Consider the following 21,784-nt stretch of genomic DNA (forward strand, 5'->3'; position numbering starts at 1 on the left):
GAACAAGCGATCAGCCTGGAACTTAAAGACTTGGTAGTTAGTCTGATAATCTTTCTTGTAGAAACTACCGAATGTATAAAGCGTGAAACATACATCAATCAAGTCAGATTCGCGAACGAATGACCCTTTTTATCTATTCTTTTAGTGAATCAAAACCATACAGCATAACCAGCATTTCCTGATTTCAAAACGAATGACTCTTTTGATTCTATTACCATACAGATTCTTAAACATACACAATTCAGTCTAGTCTAGTCTGATTCAGTATTACCCATCTAATGACTCTTTTAAATAGTAGTTTTATTTTTAATGAAACAAAAACATACCATACAATCAGTGCAATCTGATTCCCAAACTAATGACTACTTTGAATCTGTTCTTTTAGTAAATCAAAACCACACAGATTCTTAAACAAATAACCATTTTTGAGTAGGTTATTTTTAGTCAATAAAGAAAACATAGAGCATGACCAGTGTAGTCTAGATCAATGGTTCTCACTCTCAAGTACCATCCCAGCACTAACAGCGTCTAACAGAAGAATTAACAGCTTTTACGTACGTCTTTTAAAATAAAGGTCTCACAACAGAAAATACTTCTTCTTTTTTTTGCAACCCACCGGTTGAGAAACACTGCCCTAAATGATAACTGAATTGGGTGTTTTGTCAGTGGTATATTATAAAAATTAATTAATTAATAAAATATAATATTTACTTTTAGTATTGATATTTCATATTTTTCCCTGATAATTATGTAAAACATAAATATTATCAAACTGTTGGCTTTTTTTTGTTCAAAATATAAAAAATAATTTAAGACAATCATTAAGTGGACCATTAAGAGGTATCAGAACCGGAATTAAATGGAACCAGTGAAAGTTCTAAATAACATTACTTATTAAAAACAAGTAATTACAAATCATTGAAGGGACATCAGGCCCTTATTGATTGATTTATGAAATATTAAAATTCCGATTTTATTTTATTGTATGTACTACCAGTACTGTTGAAATAACTGTGACCATGCCTGAAAGCTTCCTTGATCAATATTCTTTGATTGCCTGATTAACAACCAATCATTGCCTGTGTTTAAGATAGGGCAGGCTTATCATAGCAACAACAACAGATATCGTTTAAATTAAGTTGTGCGTGTTTGAAAGCCTCCCTGAAGAATGCATAAATCTGTGATTAACATTTAAATAATTTGGTAGGGCATATACTTATTTGTCATTCGAATGTGCTGTAGTCATATAAAAGTATTCATGAAAGCACCACCAGACAGATGTGAATTGCACAACACTGAGCAGAACATTTTAAAACGTAGTTGAGCTGACACAGCAAAAAGTGGTCTATCTGCGATTTGACGCAGCTGCGGTTGCCACGCGCTCTGCCTATCGGCTCCCTCCACCAGTGGGCCGCTGGGCCAGATAAGACGTCACACTCCGAAAGTCTCCTTCAGAGAAAGTCCTGGAGCTCCTTCCTCCTTGTGAGGAGGAAGATCCATAGAGTCGCCCTTATCACTGCTAACCTCAGCAGCCTGCCACCTGAGACCGGAGCCAAAATAGACATTATTAGTATTCCCAGTGCGTCGCACACCCTAATGCGGGGTAGCGGAGCGCTTTAAATGACAGCCATCTCTGCACCTTATACAGCACATCCAAGAATAATGTTCTACACCAACGATCCTTTATTAAAAGCAGCTCCCTCTGCAAAAAATCTCACATTAAAAATACCATCAGGTGAGGCCGATTTTCATTAGAAAAAAGGTCATCTGAGGTGAAGCAAAGCACAGTCACCTTGGGTACTCTCAAGGGGTGATATCATCTCTCTCTAGATTACAGTGACTACAGGTACTGAATTCCTAAATAACAGCCCTCTCATCTTAGTCCAGTGCCCTGCCCTTTGACAAAAAAAAGGTCAGAAAAGACCATTATCAGGCTTCTCCTCCCACACTATTATCGGGAGGCAGGAGAAGGGAGCTTTGTCTGAAACAGACGTGACCACTGACCCCCGCCACCTTTTCCAGCAAGCCCAGACAAAGACTATCACGCCCAGACAGCGGAAGTTGCATTCTGAACATCTTTCTCATTAAATAAACATAACTGCTGCTGCATGTTTCTAGTGTTTTCCAATTGATCTTTAAAGTGCCCCTATTATGGTTTTTCAAATATTCCCTTTCATGCAGTGTGTAATATAGCTGTTTGTGAATGTTAACTTTATGTAAAGGCGAAAGTGTACAATAAAGTTATTGGCTGAATCCGAAATCGCCCCCTATACCTTTAAATAGGGCATTATTTGAGGGGACAGCCATTTTTAGTGGTGTCCGAAACCATAGTGGACATTATCGTGTGCACTCATTCAATCCCACAATGCACCACAATAACGAGTGTGCAGCCAATATAGCTTAATGCCTGTCCGAATTTGCTCACTCGTTTTCATTCACTCTTTCAAGTGAATTGTATTAGTGGACTAACGTAGGGAATAGTGATTGAGGGATTAGGGGGCGGTTTCGGATAAAGCCATTGTCTCCCAAAAAAGAACCGCCTAAACGAGTCGTCAATTCGAATCCCATTGCGTTATTGTTCTACGTCACTAGAAAAGACATTTTGCATAATGCCCGTCTATGTTGTATGCAGTTATTGTTTTGGTCGTCAATGTATTATTCAATGACTTGTTGCCACCTACTTGCAATGAAACCTGTAGAAAGAATCATTGAAGAACTCAAATAAACAAATCCTTTTTAATGAACAGATTCTAAAGATTTGAGTCACTGGGATAAATCAAAATCTCTGCTACTTCTACAACGGTTTGTTCCAGTATTTGATGTCATGATGGATCAATATAAACACCATACCATTTGAGGTTGGTAAGAGTTTTTGGTTTTATTTATTTATTTATTTATTTAATGAAAAATACAGTAAAAAACAGTAATATTGTAAAATACTGTTACAATTTAACTTTTATATTTTAATTTATATTTTATTTATTCCTGTGATGGCAAAGCTGAATTTTCAGAATTATAACTCCTGTCCAACATTGATCCTTCGAAAATCATTTTAAAATGCCGATTTGCTGCTATAAAAAACATTTATTATTATTATCAGTGTTGAAAACAGTTTTCCTGCCTAATATTTTTGTGGAAACCATTATATATTCTTTAATTAAAAGAAAGTTTAAAAGAGCAGCATTTACTTCGAATTGAAATCTTTTATACTGTCACTATTAATGTGTCCGTGCTGAAAAATCTTTTAGAAAAATCTTACAGACCACATTTTTTTGGGACGGTACAGTATATATAAAAATGGGAAATGCTTATTAACTTGCAGTCTGTAACTGATTTGTTGAAAAGCTGGTAAGTGTATGCTAGCCATATATACATAAGTATTACTGCTTGCCATTTGAGTGTTTGTTTGTTCACTTGACTGCAGAGTTTGCTGGCTGCTGGCTGCAATTTATTTATTTTCCCCATTTATATCCACAGATGTTGAGCATGAATCACAATTACAGACATCTCGTAAAGTCGTGTTTGGTGAGAAATTAAGGCAACAGCTTTGTGTTTATGACACCTTTCAATTTTCTTCTGGAAACGCTCATTTGAGAATAAAAGGATTGGGAGAGAAGAGAGATATAAAAATTTGACCTTTTTGTTGAGCTCAAAGGGCCGTTTCACAGCCCACACCGATGTACCCGGATGCTCAGATAACCATTTACTTTCATTCTGTCTGCTTGGACAGATTCCCAGGGATGGCACATCAAAGGAGAGTCTGATTTTGTGATAGCCCACCATCCCAACCCACCAGCGTGCACACATGCGCGGATAGCAGGGCATCATCTATCTGTCTGGATATGCCTTGTGCCAGCGATAACCCCCTTGTGTGTACTTCCCATCACCAAGTTCTTGGCTTGAAATATTATCTCATTGTTATTCGGCGCTAATGAGATCTTAACCAGAGAATCAAATTAGTGCTCAGTCATAATCAAAGCGCTGTCAGTCTTAACAAAACTGAACAGAATCAGAGCTCCACCACCCACTTGGAGTCCATTTGCCAAATCCTGCCCACTATGACGGTAGTCTGAAGAGGAAAACGGGACAGCTAAGGACTGTGTGAGCACTACCAATTTCAAACTGTTGGCAGGCGCACTGAGGGGCTCGAAATTAAAGACTCAGATGCAAGACCATGTAGCACAAAAGCTGCCGTCCTACAGAGAGACCCAAGTTAAATGCTTCACTTAAGGCGAGACACTACAGGTGAATGAATAGGGTAATTTTTTTAACTAGCAGATATCACCATGAAACTTTGCCAGTTGATTACCTACATTAAGATGAGAAAAAAATGTATTACAAGTTTTCTGTAATTTAATGTTTAAATATGCAAATGAGGCATTATCTAATTAAATATGCGCTAATTTGCATATATTTCAAAAAACGAAATCTGAGTATTGGATAAAGCCAGGTTAAAAATTATTTTTTTCATTGTGTTCACATATTAGATGGGGAAAAAAATTACAGAGGGATTTATGGATATCTACTTTTGTTATCGTGTAAATCAGAACACTGCCAATAGCCTTAAAAAAATGATTTTCGCCATGTTTTTTGGAATAAAATGTTATATAAATCAGGCTAGGAATAATATATTTACAAATCCCTCTGTAAATGTCTTCATAATATAACTAGGTACAAGACTGGAAAGTTTGGTGTATACAGGTGCTACTGAAGTGGAGATTTCGGACTTGGAGTATAAGAGAAAAGTCATTTTGAGAAAACGGGCTTTAAAGATTTAGCATCAGCCAATGAGATTGCGCATTTAGAGTAAAATCCCCCGTTTTACTTTCACGATTGGTTGCTGATAAAAAGGAAATGACAGTATTTGGATCCGACAATATTGTACACGAGAGAGAGAGCTTTCTAACGGTGTGTGTGATGACAAAGTGCAGATCGCGATCGCGGAGCAGAGGGATGATTTAAAACGACAACTTTTGATGAATTTATGAGAAATCTACAGACACAAACAGACAAAGTGTAGTAAAATAAAGACCTAAATGTGTATTTCGAACTTTTTTTCACCACAAGTATGAAAGAAGACATGTTATTGAAGACAAATATCCAAAATCTCAAAATTGACCAGTGAAAAAAAAACGATGTTTTTGCCTGCAGTGTCTCGCCTTAAGAGCCCATTTCAGCCTCCAAGCAGCCTGAGCTATTTTTACACCCACTAAACATCAATGTTAACAGCTAGACAAAGCTGAACTCTCTTTTGAGTCCAGCTAAAAGCTAGCTTAGAGGAACTGGAGACACGTCTTGTGCACAGTCAACCATGAGCTCAGTAACCTTTCCCTCGCATTCATCCTTCTTGGTTTCATTGGTACATTTCATTTTGGTCAAAAATACAGCATGGATACTTTTGTGTACGTAATACCCTCAGAATTGTAACAAATTGCTCTGATATTTGACTGAGTTGTGGCTAAGGTCTGGCCCTGAGAGACTCCAGTGGAAACGTTCAGACAGGACATCATCTTTGACTCTGACTTCTTGTACATGGTCATTTTGTCAAGTATGCCAGGGATATTAAAACCGGCAAATATGGGACCTACAGAGAGGTGCCCTCTGCAATTTCAAACAGTTAGGGTCCTTATACTTCATTGTATAAGGACAAGAGGGCAGCTCTCAATGGAAAAACAGCAAAAATAAGTCTCAGAAGATCGTATGGAGAAATCCATATAGCTTATAATGTTAAAAAGTGAAAGATAAAAGAAAGAGGTGACCTAAAAAAGGAAGACAAAAGTGAGACCCAGAAGAGAGAAGAACCCGTAGGAAAGAAAAATCACAAGAGAGATCATTTTAACATCTCAGCTGTGTCTGAAATGAGCGATTTTCATGTATTGCTTCTTGCAGAAAAAGAGCCTCACATGCTTTCAACAACGTCATAAACGGTGTTCAAATTTCCCAAGATACCAAAGTTTGCCATCAAAAATCAGAGATTTCAATATCAACAAATCCTCTCAAGACTAGGGAGAAATTAACTTGAGCTATCTATTTAAATCTTTTAACAACACGCTCTCAATTAAAATTTTTAATTTTACACATTGACAAATTGGTGGCGAATTCATAGGATACTGTATGCAGGACCTCATTCATACGCTTTCAGACAACCTGCTTACACCCCAATCTTCATACGAAATCGCCAGTTCATAAAATAGTTATGACAACATGAGAACAGATTATTACTGTATGAAAAAAGGACTTTAACATCTGAAACTTGAAACTTGAAAAATCACTGAGAACTCCATTAAGGATCCTGAGCCACTATGAAAAAGCAACATCTGAGCAGTAAAATTTCCATCTGGAGAGGTAAAACATTGGCTCTACCTCCTGAGATCTCATTGCCCTCTTCCACGGGTCCAGCTTCTTTCAGTCTTTGAGGCTGAGTGGTGTCTCCATCACTGCTCAGGTTTTCTGTTGAAGACACATGAGGGATTAAAGTCCAAAATACTGTGTCATACATTTATAGATATATAAATATTGTATATGTATAACAAAATTTAAACTAATTGTAAACATGTAGCCCTATATATTTTGTATAGACAGTGTCCCTATGTACAACTGCAGCAGTTATTGTCAAGGCACTATTTCAATTCTGTCTTAAAACACACAGGAGGCTACAATCAAACACATTATTTTCACTTGCAATCCATTTCAGTGGGATTGCTTCAAAGAAACAAGGTATTTCATACCAGTGTATTTTCCCTGAAGTGCTCGGCTGTGCAGGTTTCCACTCACAGCTATAACCTTGACTGCATACTCCTTCCTGGGATTAAAATCCTTTATTATTGCTTTATTCTCTCCCCTTGCAATTTGCAACTCGCTTGTTTCCCCACCTGTCATCAGAAACAAGTCAGAGAAATCAGAGAGATTATGGTTAGTATGCACTGTCTTGCATGCTTGTTTCTATTCAGAAACCTTTCAAAACCAGTGTCTGACTGTCAATGCCAAGCAGTTTGTTTAGGTGCAATGTCAGAGGGGAGTAATGCTCGTAATGATTATGCTATTAATAATAATTAATAATCTGTCTGGAGGGAACAAAATAAAATAATAAATTAACAAATCACTTTGCCAAAAAAAGTAAAAATATAAAAAATATATAAAAATATAATATATATATATAAATATATTTTTGTGAATTAAATACATATTTCTTTGACAATTGGAAAATATATTTATATATGTTTTATCTTATTTTATTTTTTTATTTAATGTATTGTATTAATGTCTGTTCTGAGTATTTGTTTAGAGAAAAGTCTGGTCCATGGATAGATGGTCCATTAACAATTTCAAAAACACTCACAGTTGTTGATGAATGGAGTATCCCATTATATCAAGCCCGGACATCTAAAACAAACTGATCCAAGTCAGATGCAAAAGCACACAATGTCCAAAATAGCCTGAGAAACAACCCGTCCAAAACAGCTTTGCTCTACTCTTCCACAAATCGAGCCAGAAGAGGAATAGTACTGGCCTGAAAAGTTTTGATGCCAAGTTAGCACCCAAATACAATATGTGGGTGGTAGCTTTATGGTCATTGCACAGCAAACAACTTCATGAAGTTCGTTTGCAGTATTGACAGTGACAAATGGTCTGTTCTAAAAGGTCTTGGCCACAAACTCATCTTTCTCGCTTCATGACATCCCTGCCTAGTGACAAATCTGGGATTATGACTTCAAAGAAATGTTTGCTTAGGGTAATTTTGTGAACTAGGAAAGAAAGAAAAAAACAACTTTCACTAACTTAAAGGGATACTCCACCCAAAAAATGAAAATTCCCTTAAATTATTTGCTCACCCTCATCAAAAAATACTAATATTTTAAACCAACTGGCAAACATACATGTCATACATGTACGTGCGTTCATGAGTTAATGCTTGACTCTAAAAAGTAATCAATGACTAGCCACTAATTACATCTTCAACATTGTAATTAGATTAAGTATAAAAGTATAATTACTCTCTCTAAAACGTATTGGATAACTTATTACTTTACTAATTACTTGCTTAATCCCCTATCAACCTTGACCAGTTGAACAATACAAGGATAAATAATCTTTTAATTCTTTCAAATAAATAATATAAAATTGCATAAATTATTCTTGAATTGAACAAAGTATTTAAGGGAGAAGGTTACATTAGAAACATACATTTTCACATTGATTAGACGTAAAATGTTTAGGTTAAATCCACTATTAATATAATATTGTTATACAGAGTAATTAATGCAATTACATCAGAAGTAACTGTAATTATTTTACAGAAAAATTAAGAGTAATCCCTTACTTTACATTTCAAGGGAAAATATTAAATTACAGTAATTCATTACTTAGTAATGCATTACACCCAACACTGAACTTTAGAACATGCTTACTTCACGCTTCACAACATGCTGATGTTTATGTTAAGTGAACGTATATGTAAAACAATTGGAAGAGTTTAAAATAAAAAGTTTAAAATATTAATATTTTTCCTTACACAACTATGGTTTCACTTCATGTGTCAGGGTTGGGGTTGACTCAATTGTGCAGAGTGGATGGGCTTTATTAATACAAAATAAAAATAAAGTGGGGGGGGGGGAATAAAATGGCAAGGCTGGCAAGACAGGGCTTGATACAGCAGGGATGGAACATAAGGGGCACATATGGGACGACAAACTGGCACATGACTGCAAACACAAGGAGAATAAATAGGGCAGCAAACAAGGAGGGTAAAGAGAGAGAGCAGGTGAGGCAACTGATCCAATAATCAGATCATAGGATGAGCGGGGTTAAGACAATAGACAGGAGACCACATGGCACATAGAAACAAACATGACAAAAAACAAGAGCACATGGCCAATGAACACAACTACAATCCATGTGCTCAAACAAAACATGACAATGAGAGCTCTCACTGACTGCATGTCTTGTGAAGCATTAACTTTGAGGGTTCCATCCATTCCATTATAAGGATTCACAGAGATCTCAATTTGCTTTCCGCAGAAATGAAGCCATATACATCTGGGACATTAAGGGGCTGAATGATTTAAAATAGTGCAAAAAACATAGTGATGAACTACTGTAGAAGTGCAGCCAAAATGTATTGCTTCTTTTAATCAGTCATGCCTGAACAGCAGCATACTCGTATCACAGTCCCTCAATGTGATGAAGAAGCCTGCCCCTGCAATTCAGATCTCTGACCAATGATCCTGATTAAAATCCTCGTGGCTTACCGAGAGATCAATAGAAGGGGAGTGAAAGTTGCTTATTCAGCAGCAGCGGGAGCATGATTGGGGTTAGACTCACAGCAAAGGGAGTCAGAACTGGAGAGCCACAGTTTGGTGATGACTATGCACTTCACGCTTCATAGGAAAGTAAAAGAAGATTGCTACAGACAGAAAACTGTCACTGGTTCTTACGACAACATCAAAGAACTCCAATTTTCATTTGTTTAAATGAGACCAAAGGACAGAATCGCTTTGTCACAAGCAAACGTCTCACTTCCGGCTTTGATTTTTAAAGCGAGTGGAGCAAAGGACTTTCGAGGGGAAAATTGTCTATAGTTACCTCTAAAAATAGATAGAAATCAATTTGTGCTTCCCAATACATAATTTTCTGTTTTCATAATTGGCCAAAGTTGCTTCCGAACCGAAAACATTGTTTTGTTACTTTGTCTATTCAGTTTTTGTTTGTGCTCAGGAGAAACGTATTCCAGTATATGTCCTGGGCCAAAACATACCTTTGTGTGCATCCGAATGCAATTTTTTATTTCTAACTAGAGTATTTGTCAGTAGGTATGTTCAACTTGAAGTGGCGCTGCTCAATCCGAATAGTGTATGACCTCAAAGTACCGCGAGAGCAATTTGAAAGCATAAGGAGTTGTCTGGTCTCTAATAGATCGGTCTGCGCAATGGCACTTCAAGTCGAACACACTTAGGCTGTGTCCAAAATCGCCCTCATACCCTCCTTCACTATTCCCTACATTAGTCCACTAATATAGTTCACGTGAGGGAGTGAATGAAAACGAGTCAGTGAATTTGTACACTGAGTGCGCCGAAGGGCTGCCGCTTTTGCATAGTTTGTGCTTGCAGCCACAGTATAACGGCACCAGTTCACTCACAACACAACAGCTATAGGTGGAGAGGAGAGAGATTGATAGAGCCAATTCAATGGATGGGGATTATTAGGAGGCCATGATTGGCAAGGGCCAAATGGAGGGAATTCGGCGAGAACATCGGGGTTACACCTCTACTATTTTACGAGAAGTGCCATGGGATTTTTTAATGACCACAGAGTTTGACCTCGGTTTGACATCTCATCCGAAGGACGGTGCTTGTTACAGTATAGTGTCCTCACTATACTGGGGCATTAGGACCCACACAGACCACAGGGTGAGCACCCGCTACTGGCCTCACTAACACCTCTTCCAGCAGCAACCTGGTTTTCACAGGAGGTCTCCCATCCAGGTACTGACCAGGCTCAACCCTGCTTAGCTTCAGTGGGCAACCAGTCTTGGGCTACAGGGTGATATGGCTGTTGGTACATTTAATCATTTGAAACTTAGCAAACTGACAGCTCCAGTAGAAATGAAAAGATTTATCTTGAAATCCTGGAAACGATGTATAAACCTTAATCAAACAATTTAATAATTAATTAAAAAGGAATTTATACCTGTATGATATTATGCTGTAGCTACATTGGACCAACGATTTGGAAAATGGATGGATGGATGATTCAGCTGCAGGCACCATCTTCTGGTCAGACACGGGAATTCATTTGGTGCACGACTCTCATAGTGCATTATGGGTATTTTCTAGCTGTTGAGTGTACAACGTACACTCGTTATTGCGGTGCATTGTGGGATTGAATGACTGCACTAAATAACGTCCACTATGGTTTCTACACTACAGGTGCTGGTCATATAATTAGAATATCAGCAAAAACTTGATTTTATTTCAGTAACTCCGTTAAAAAAGTTAAACTTGTATAGTATATAGACTCATTACATGCAAAGTGAGATATCTCAAGCCTTTATTTGTTATAATTTTGATGATTATGGCTTACAGCTTGTGAAAACCACAAATTCAAAATCTCAGAAAATTTGAATATTACATGAAATCACACAGTAATTACACAGTAATCTCATGGTCATTGAAGGTTTTGGTTCTTTTGGCAGTGTGGGCAGGTGCAAATCCTGCTGGAAAATGAAGTCAGCATGAAGTGCTCTGAAAATGTCCTGGTAGACGGCTGCGTTGACTCTGGATTTAATAAAGCACAGTGGACCAAAGTCCTCTTCTCTGATGAGAGCAAATTTTGCATCTCATTTGGAAACCAAGGTCCCAGAGTCCGGAGGAAGAATGGAGAGGCACACAATCCAAGATGATTGAAGTCCAGTGTGAAGTTTCCACAATCTATGTTGGTTTGGGGAGCCATGGCATCGACTGGTGTTGGCCCACTGTGCTGTCCACTCAACATAGCCGTTTACCACGACATTTTCAGAGCACTTCATGCTTCCTTCAGTAGACAAGCTTTATGGAGATGCTGAATTCATTTTCCAGCAGGATTTGCACCTGCCTACACTGCCAAAATAACCAAAACCTGGTTCAATGACCATGGGATTACTTTGTAATTACTGTGTGATTTTCATGTAGTATTCTAATTTTCTGAGATTTAGATTTTGTGGTTTTGAGCCATAATCATCAAAATTCTAACAAATAAAGGCTTGAAATATCTCACTTTGCATGTAATGAGTCTATATAATATACAAGTTTCACTTTTTGAATGGAATAACTGAAATAAATAATCTTTTTGATGATATTCTAATTGTATATGACCAGCACCTGTACTACAAATGGCTGTCCCCTCAAATTGTGCGCTATTTAAGGGTATAGGGGGCGATTTCAGACACAGCTAGGGTTGCAATGGGGCGGAACATTTCCGGTAAATTTCCGGAAAGTTTCCGGTAAATTTCCATGGGAAGTTAAGCTGGGGAATTTTGGAAATATTCAATATTAGAAACTTTCCATGGGAATAATGGGAATTATGGAAATTAATGGGAATTAATGGTAATTTAGGGGAACTAACTGGGAATTCATTGTAATGTAATCGACCGTTGTATCATATGCAAGCATAAATATAAACAGAAGTCATAAGAAAACATCCATGCAAAATGTTTTCAACAGATTTATTACTTTCATGTATTTCGGGAGAAACTGATGAATTCACGCGCTGTAATTGCGATGTCGGCTAAACATCGTGATGGCTGACAGACATATCAGACATATGGCTGATAGGCGGACGATGATATCGTCCATCGGCCCAACCCTAGTAAGAATACTAATGCAATGGCATGAACAGATTCATAAATAGTAAGGCTAGCTAAACAACTGGAATGATCTTGACAACATATTGCAGGAGGCAGAGAAAAACAGCCACATGAGGTAGCTAGCATCTGCCTTATGTGGTAAATAAAGTTATGCTAGCTTATTTAGCATCTAACTTATGAGCATTGCTACTAGATGAATACATTTGTATGTGATATTTGCAATTTAAACATTTAATAAATATATTTCCACATAATATCGTCAAAACTTACTTCACTTTGTTTAGTCTACAGGCTCAAATGTGTGCCTTCAATAGTCTTGTGCTTTGGGCTTCTGTACATGTGATGGAGGCATGCACAGTGCCAGTAGGGGGTGTGGTCTCAATAGTCATGCAGTAAGCAGTGTTCTATGTGCATGTGATTGAGGAATGGCATGGATATTCAAGTGTATTTGAATGGAATCTGTTTGTTTTAGTCAAGATTATGCTAAAAATCTACGTTCCTCAACTATATGTAAGTTCCCTATGAAGAGCCAACCCTCAACTTTGAAAATTCTCACTTTATTCCCGTTTATTCCCATAAATTCCTGTTAATTCCCTTAAGTTCCCATTAATTCCCATGGAAAGTTTCCATCTTTGAAAATTCCCAGAATTTTGCAACCCTTGACACAGCCCTAGTGTTTCCTGCATGAGCACAGCACGAGATGAGATGTCCAATTCGCATAAAATGATTCTTATGAACTCGTTCTTTTGATAAGTCTATCAAAAAGATCCATGAAACAGCCTTGTTAGTTAGCGGTTTGAATCCGATTTAGTAAGCGAATTGCTCAAAGTTCACAGAATTCTTTGGTGAAATGTGAGCCAAATTGTGGTTATCTGATTCAAAATGAACCAGGAACATTTACTGTGATATTTATACTTTTAGTTTGTGAAATCAGTCTATTTTCTGACTGGTTGTTAATACTGTATCAGGCAACAGGTAAAAAAAAAAGAAGAAAAAAAGCACTCTCAAAAAAGTTATAAATTAATTGTTTTCTAGAATAAACTAATAATACTATTCCTAAAAAACATTTAAATATCGTTGTTATAGTTTAACATTTTTAACTTTCTTTGGGAAGCATAATAAACACATTTTCCCAAACAAGCAGAATTATTCTTACAGGACTGCAATATAATAAATATAACAAATTAATACTAAACCACACAAGTATAGATAACTTATATTCACTTGCAGTGAATCAGACACTTTTTAAGAGAGAGCGATATTTGAAATGATATTGATAAAAAAAGATTTTGAACAAAAAAAACATTGCAGCAGGTTCAAAGGTGTGGTAGTTAATGATGCAATATAATCTCACCTACAGTATCAACAACACAACAATTGCCAATATAGTAAATCAACGTAACAAATCACGCAGCGACATGAATCTATGTTATGTCCATCACCAGATCAAAAAGATCAGATCTTTTTTAAATCAAAAGCTTACTTTATCAGCTTCGGTTTTATGTCCATTTTGAATACATTCTGTAATTTCTCAACCCATGCTCATTTTAGGAGCCAAATGCACCCTTGCAATTTTTTTGGTATGGAGCCCTGCTACAAGTTGCCAACGTTGTTGTGGGACATCAGATACCATAAAAGCAGCTGGATCTAGCAGCTGGATCTTCATCTGACCTCCTAGATTTTGACCAGGAACTGCAGCCAGACATTCCTCATCTCAATCACAACAGAGTCACATCGACTTGCTCTAATGCAAACTATCACCTGTCCTCATTCGGCCTTGATCCATCACTTCCATCTCAATTCTGTCCAATAGAGAAAACTGCCATGCCGTTAATGCCACATCGAAACACAGCAAATGAGCTGCTATAATTGAAAAGAGTGCTTTTCCCATTTGTAACTGGCTGATGAATATCTATGGAATTAGGCCTAAAATACACAGAGTTTTGGAATGTGCTCTAAGAAACAACGAGTTTAGACATGGTTCATTGTTGCCCAAGAAAAGGGGGTTGTGAGAGTTGAACAAAGGGGCAAGTTTGAAGAACTGATGGCTAGTGCACCTGGTCTTCATAAACCAAAAGAGTGACCTTGGCTGTTTATGTGTTATCGGGAGTTGTATCAAAGCCCCAGACAAGGACTATTGTCAAATATGTGAAGAAACAAAGAGTCCTTCAGATCTGGCAAGGTTAACAAATACATCTGTTGAAGCTCACAGAGGAAAGTGAAGAGAGCATTTAAAGAAACAAGTGTGGCTCAAAAGAACTAAAACAGAGACTGTATTTTGATAATACTGGATTTAGATCCACATTAGAAGCAAACCTGTGTATAAAGTAAAGTACCACTACATTCATAAATATTGACTGACCACATTCTTACCTGGTTCACTATTATATATAAATTTGTAGCCATCATATTCTCCTTTTGGTTCCTTCCATGAGACAAGTAGCTTGACTGCACTCAGAACTTTAAATCGAAGTCTTCGTGGGGCTGAAACTGCAAAGGAAAAAATGGAATTATAAACTAAAAATGTGCGTATTATGACAAAAAAAACTCAAATGTTTATTAGCAGTGACCATTTTTAAGTTTACATTAATCTGTGGAAATGTAAGGTGACTTTATATTTTATTGTATATCTGACAAAATGCACATAAAATCAGGTAAGCAAAGTTATTGACTCATTAAAAATGATAAGATGGTTATTGAAAGAAAATGTGACTTAAAAGGTCAGAAGCGTAGCATCCTAAATAACAGTTAGGTTCAAGAGGAAGACAAGTCTTAAACAGTTCAACTAAGCATATTACTACAGTTTATGAGTATCTATGGCCATACACAACTGATTATGGGTCATCTTTAATAATTAAATTCTAAAAAATTTTATACAGCATCAAAATCACCTCTGACCCATGATCAGTTGTAAAATGTGTGTTAGCCCTAGGAGAAATCACCACACCCAAACATCACACATCCTACATATAAGGTAATAAAACATTGATAAATCAATGTTTCTCTGTTCTTATACACTTCACATGCAACAGTTCTGCCCAGAGAAAGAATCAGAGGTGCTACACAAATTATATATGAAGAAACAATCTTGGCACTAACAGAAAAGGGAAAATATCTAAGAATGAAACCCAGAGTTCAATACTATTGGAAACAGGGCATTTAGGAGACAGAGAGGAGACATAAAACTGATCTTGGCGCACCAACCTGAGGAACGGAACACTGATGGGTTTCCTGTGTGGTGAGCATCTTCTCATGGACACCCACACCAATCAGTCCAAAAATGTGTCTTTGGGGGACTACGACTCATTTCCATCAATCAGCATGTATAGAAACACATTCCAATGCTTCTATCTTTCTAAGGTGGAAACTACCCTGCAGGAAACCGGGTTGCAAGTAATTGGGTTGAAAGTTTAGCCTAAATGAAGCTGTCACTCATCTGGTTCGGGACCAAATGTTTGTTATTGATAAACTTATACTACCAATAAATGAAAGAAAAATATTTGTTTGTTCATTTTTATTAATATAGGTATTCTAAAAATGGTACTATATGTGCTTTTAAAAAAAAAAGTCATGGTACACCAAGGTGTCAGTGTCATGGAAAGTTTCAGTAATAATTCTTTGTGATTCACGTGAGTGGGATGAAATGAGTTCTGATATACTGTAGATCCAGCCATCTAGAGAATCTGGAACATTTTTCACGACGGGTCATCTACGTTTAAAGTAACCACCCTGGTAGTACGAATTTAGCGGGGGAAAGCGTGTTGTGCCGGCTCAGTACTGCACACCATGACAAAGATGAAAAATGTATGCGAGATACAATTCAGAAAGTAAATCCAACAATGTTGAGATGCTAAAACTCTGCTCATGAGCCATGGATAATAAGGAAGAACATATTAAAAAACTGATTTCTTGAAGCAGTATCATGACAGTTTCATAGAATATTCCTTGGAAGACTGTCTTAGCAAACCCAGGTATCCACGCCTCATGGCTTTTGGTGATTAAAGGTTCTGTGCCAAACAGAATCCTGTAGAGATTGAGGGGGAGGAACAGAACAATGGCCCTGGTAGTTTAAGGGTGACAAGTGCTGACTTGTAACTTGAAACGGGGGGAATACGAGCAGGAGGTCCTGTATCTGTCTATATATTAGAAAAGAGCTCCCACAAATTCGTAGGTCTTTGATGTGGTTATCTTTCATCCTTTTGGAGACACTCACATAGTTCTTACTCTGAAATCCACTGTGTCCTTTTATCATCATGCTTTCAATTACTCACCTGTCAGAGGGCTCCGCACTTGTTTTGAACAAATTCAAAAAACACTGTTGAGGGAATTAAAATATTAATGCCTACTTTACTTAGCGGGGGCAGTCAAAAACATTCTGCAGTTTACAATAGTCTAAGTCTAAGTCAGTAAATTTCCACAGATCTTAGCAGCAGGAATTATTTATGGCCAAATGAAAATCAGGGAACCTTGGCTATATTATGTGCAAAAAATACATTACAAACTGCTTAATTAAAGGTTTTGTAATGAGATGTACTGCCCCTGTAAATTTCAAACAACAATTACTTTAAAACTGTGTTTTTTTTTGTTTTTTTGTTTTTTTTTTGTGCGTTTGACTGCTGGAGAGTTTTGACAGGATTTCAGACAGCCTGTTTAGGTTTGACCTTTAGTTCTTTTGTTTTAATTTTCCACAACTTCTTCAGAATAAAGACCCTTCCAAAACACTCTCATAATGTCTCATCGCTTCAAACTGCTTTGTATCACTGTCTGCTTCTGCACATTCTTTCTCAGCAGGGCATTGTCAGCAATTGCAAGCATTTTCACTCCAACGCTTCGAGTACCCACAAACACGATGGAATGATTTCCATAAGTCTGTGTCAGGTAAAAGGAGTATAGCAGGTTCAAAAAGCTAAGTTAAGCTCAGCTGACAGAATTTGTGGCATAGTATTCATTAGCACAAAAAAATTACAACATAAATATGGCATTAGTTGTACGTATCACCAATGTTTTGAAATTAAATGTTCAGTGAGGGGCACTAAAGGGTTAATGCTTTATTGTGTTTGATAATAATGTACCACCTATACTAAACTCTACCCTAAACCTAGTCTCAGGCTCAGACATCATGCCCACACACCATTGCCTGAATGTCTGTTACATATGGAACACAAAACTGGAAACACTTCAGGAGTTTCGAAGTCGTCATCTGATTGGTTGAATTCAACAGGACTTCCGGGAGACGTGTGTATCGCGTTCTTTAACGCTCCACCTGGAAACAAAGCCGTCATGATGCCAAATGCCCTCATGGAAGAAGAAAGCCATGGTGTTTACAACCGTGACAATGAGCGCTTATCATGATAACTAAACACTGGATTTTCAAACGCACGTGATATAAAGTTCACAGAATAGTTCACAAAACAAACTGTGATTGGCTGCTTTACATGTCAGTCAGACGGCCTATGGGTGGTCCTTGGCCAATGAAAGCTGCGGTGGTGTCCAGACCTTCTGCTGTCATTCTGAAGGTCTGGTTACACAAGACTACCCTAAACCTAACTAATAAACCAAACGTGAGATAAAATCTATTTGCTGTAGCAGGTGAGCTATACGAGCTAGTTTACTATGTTAGAACGGTAATACATATGGAGTTGGTTATGTGATGCAAATGTCAAAATGTTTTAGTTTACAAATCGTGCACTGTGATAAGTGTTTTAAGGTCATAACATGGCATTGTAAAGGAACCACACGAAAATAAGTCAATATTAATCAATAATCTTTGCTTGCAGCTGTAGTTGTTTCCCAGCCACCAGTGGTAGAACCTGCAGTGAATTGTAGGGTATGTTTTCTGAGTTTTGCAAAAATGCAAGTTTTTGTAGCTATACTATTGAAATATTTGCTGCATACGAATATGCCTACTTCCCTATTATATAGTATCTGAAAAACAAAACCTAGTACAACCAAACTCATGGTATTCGAAAAACAGTTGGTGAAAACCCGAACTCCTTATGCCGATATTCTGGAGTGTGCATTCAATGAACACTTTACCATCCCATGAAGCCATGGGAGAGGGAGTTGTGAATGGTAGTGAAGTAATGCAACTGACAGTGTCACCTGACAAAGCAAGCCAATATGGCGGATGTAATACGTCCAGATTTTATTCATATTATATAGAAATATAACATATTTCTTAACAGTCATAAATTAAGTTCTTCACCAAATGTACCAACTCAGACAGTATGTGAATACAGACGCAGCAATAGAGGTTTTTTTTTTTTTTTTTTTTTTACATTTATGGATTGGTACCGTTCACTTCTATTGTAAATGCCTCAATGCAACCAAGATTTGTTTTCTTTTTAAAAGAAGTAGAAATTTATTTTCATGGTAATCAACATTATGCCACAAGTGCCGTTGATTCATCTTAACTGGTATTGAACCTAGAATATTCCTTTAACTAAAAGTCTTTGGTTTGTTTTTTCCCTGTTCAGATGCACCACAAAAGTATTTAAAATCACACCATAAGCTTTCAGTGATTTTAGGGATGAAAAGAACCTGTCTAGCCTACACCTGCCCATTACACAAGAACTGGTCTGGAATAAGGAGTGAAAACAAAAAATCAGAGAGTAATCAAAACTTTATCTTCCACTCCAGATGATGATCCAAGCTCCACCTTTCACTCCAGGGTCTGGGAGGAATGTGAAACTCCTTCCAAACAGAGCAACCAATTAAGCCTTTAAGCTGCCTTGAGGGATATTATCATTGTGGTCCCCTGTGATGATAGACTAAATGCTTTTCCACATCTCTATCCCATCTAAAACCCTCAAGACTCACTTTAGCCCTTTTTACCTTCTTACTGTGAGGCATTACACTGAAATGAGTCCCCTTAGGAGATGTGAAGGTGCATGAAGGGTCAAAGTTTCCTTTTGTTCAAATCACAATCAAATGTAACCATTTGCCTTCAAATATAGTATACATCGAATGATTAGGACAACATCTCATATTTTACACAACGACACAAAAGCTGATGCACCAGAGCAAACTGCCAATTCAGGACCATGAAGACAGCAATTACCTTGAGCCGAAACAGGGGTGAAAAACTGAATCAGTGCCACGCAGATAAGCGGACACCACAGCTTAATCCTCGAACCCGAAACCTGCATCCTTATAGCTGTGTGAGTGATGCTTGCCCTGAACCTAAGGAGGGAGAGAAACAGAGAGTGAGTGGAGGAATTCACCGAAGCCGTGTAGCCTCAGGGGGATTTCAGAAACACATGGGGAGGGAGGGGTGTCTCTGCGGGTCAAGAACAGTAAAGACTTTGTTGAATTTTGATGGAAAGCCAGTGAGAAGTGCTTCCTGGGGACCATTGTTGTTCCTGAGAACACGCAGGACACTACAGCTCCTGTCATTCATGTCGGATAAGAAGCCTGATGTGTGTTTAGAGAGGAAGCCGCCCAGGCTTGTTCAAGAGGGCACCCCCACTTGACTTAAACAGTGGTCTAAATTAGGGTCAAGAGATTATACTGGTTCGCTGCATAGTTCACTAAGTCAGTTTTCCTCAGCTGTTGTGACACAGATGGCTTATTCTTCTATAACGATACAACTATAACTAATATGCATATTACTTTTTTGGGGGTGGGGGGTGGGGACAATGGACATTGTTTAAATGAAAGCTTGTTTGGATTGCACATGGTTGTATATCACAGTATTTTACTGGTATGTTGCCTTAAAGCATACTTTTTTATTCTGTAAAAGATAAAAAGGCATGCTATTAAGGCACTGAGCATTTCGTGGCAGTCAAATAGTCACAATGCATTGTTAAATTCCCTTGCATGTCTGTCTTTGTCCCTCTCTCTCTGTTTCACCTGCTACTGAATCCTGAAATAAACATCAAGCACTCATATTTGGCTTCATTTCTATTCTCAACAGCACAGTAAAGATGAAACGCGCTAAATTTAAAAATAGATGTAGGGTATCATATCAAGTATATTCTTTGAGCATCGGGAATGTTTGGGACATCCCTAAGATTTTTAATAATAATAATAATAGCCTAATAGAAAACGTATGTGAAACTAGAAATATATATAAAATATAAAGAATGTTTTTAATGAAATATGAAAGTTCTGTGTCCTTATGTTTAGCCTACGTTGAGGAAATAATTTACAAGCAAATATAATATAGCCTTTAAAAAATATGTGCTCAAACGTGATTTAAAGTAGGCTAGCCTATGCTGTGTAGCCTACTGAATGAATAAAACAAAAAAGATTTCCCCAAAATGATACTTTAAGACTTTAAGATAAATTCAAGAAAATTCATAACAATGCACATAAAAGTAGCAAAACAGTGAGAAAAAATGTCGCAAATAATTTTAGTCTTTTTGATGCTTTTTCTTGATTCATTTCCCCATTGTTGTTTTAACAAACGCAGATGAGATGATGGAATTAAGCGAGAGTGTAAAACCCTTCAGCAGTCTTACCTTTCACACCATTCGCTTCTATGAAATCCTCTTGATCTAAATGTGATCCAAATTCGCGCGTCTTGTGATGATCAGACTTCACTCGTATCTTCTCTCAGCCTCAGTCAGATCACAGCTCTCTCCGTGTGTGTGTTTCGTCTGTCCTTATTCGCCCATTCCTTTAGCTCCTCAGCTCTGCTCCTCATTTCATCCTTTAGTCTTGAGTCTTCGAGAAAAAAAACGTTCATGCGACCAATTGCAGCCACTGGACAGACGACGAATGATCTCACGACAATCAAGAGCCCTTCTCAAATACTTGATCCTGCCTACATGTAGGCTGTTGAGCGCTGCCAAGAAAATCCATTATCATTACATTTCAAGGGAATGCAACTGTAATGAACAATCATAACGCCTACACTAGGATGATGGATGATTAAGTTGACTGTTATGACTCATTATATTTTATTAAGGCAGATTAATTGAATAAGTCAATATGCGCAATTATTCAGATACTGTCGACATTTGATTTTAAAGGAATTATTGTCAACTATGAGTATCTGTTTCGTCTGGCGAAAAAACAGGATACTTTTTACCGCTCTATCACAGTTAACCAAACTTTTTAAACAAAACTTTTTTGTGTATGATAGGTAAATATGTAACATAGTGACATAATGACAATATTTTAAAAATTTTTGCGATATACAATCCGATAACGTAAAGCGATAGAGAGCTGCTGCTATACTGGCAAACGCAATTTTTAGTGCGTGATAAAAAATGTGATCTAATGTGTAAATTAACTTTTGAAGTTTTTGAATAAAAAAATAGCTTTGTTTTCTTATATAGATATACGATCTTTTTTCTTCTTCAAGAAGCAATTTCACTCGGAAATACGTCACACTAGGGGAGAAAATAAATATCGCAAATTCAGTTTCAGGTCAACTTTAATTTGGAGAGTCAGACGCCCCAAATACCTCATTCAACCAATCTTATAGATTCAATGTAT

General features: G+C 37.3%; 1 protein-coding gene across 7 annotated transcripts in view; it reads right to left on the bottom strand.

Annotated features, from left to right (window-relative positions):
• The window catches only part of col14a1a (collagen, type XIV, alpha 1a), a 143,710-nt gene extending 122,643 nt beyond the window's left edge, over positions 1-21,067 (bottom strand). For 6 of the 7 annotated variants that reach the window (XM_077209533.1, XM_077209539.1, XM_077209520.1 and 3 more), the window contains exons 1-5: positions 20,803-21,067; positions 19,401-19,522; positions 14,714-14,830; positions 6,729-6,872; positions 6,364-6,450 (exon numbers count right to left, since the gene is read on the bottom strand). In XM_077209533.1, the coding sequence (XP_077065648.1) occupies positions 6,364-6,450; positions 6,729-6,872; positions 14,714-14,830; positions 19,401-19,488 (436 nt within the window). In that variant the 5' untranslated portion in view covers positions 19,489-19,522; positions 20,803-21,067. The remainder of the gene's footprint in view (positions 1-6,363; positions 6,451-6,728; positions 6,873-14,713; positions 14,831-19,400; positions 19,523-20,802) is intronic. The other variant, XM_077209543.1, reaches the window with a different exon arrangement.
• Positions 21,068-21,784: the final 717 nt, after the last annotated feature.

The sequence above is a fragment of the Siphateles boraxobius genome, unplaced genomic scaffold, assembly GCF_051911475.1.
Source record: "Siphateles boraxobius isolate OS27281-9 unplaced genomic scaffold, OSU_SipBor_1 12, whole genome shotgun sequence".
Lineage (NCBI taxonomy): Eukaryota > Metazoa > Chordata > Actinopteri > Cypriniformes > Leuciscidae > Siphateles > Siphateles boraxobius.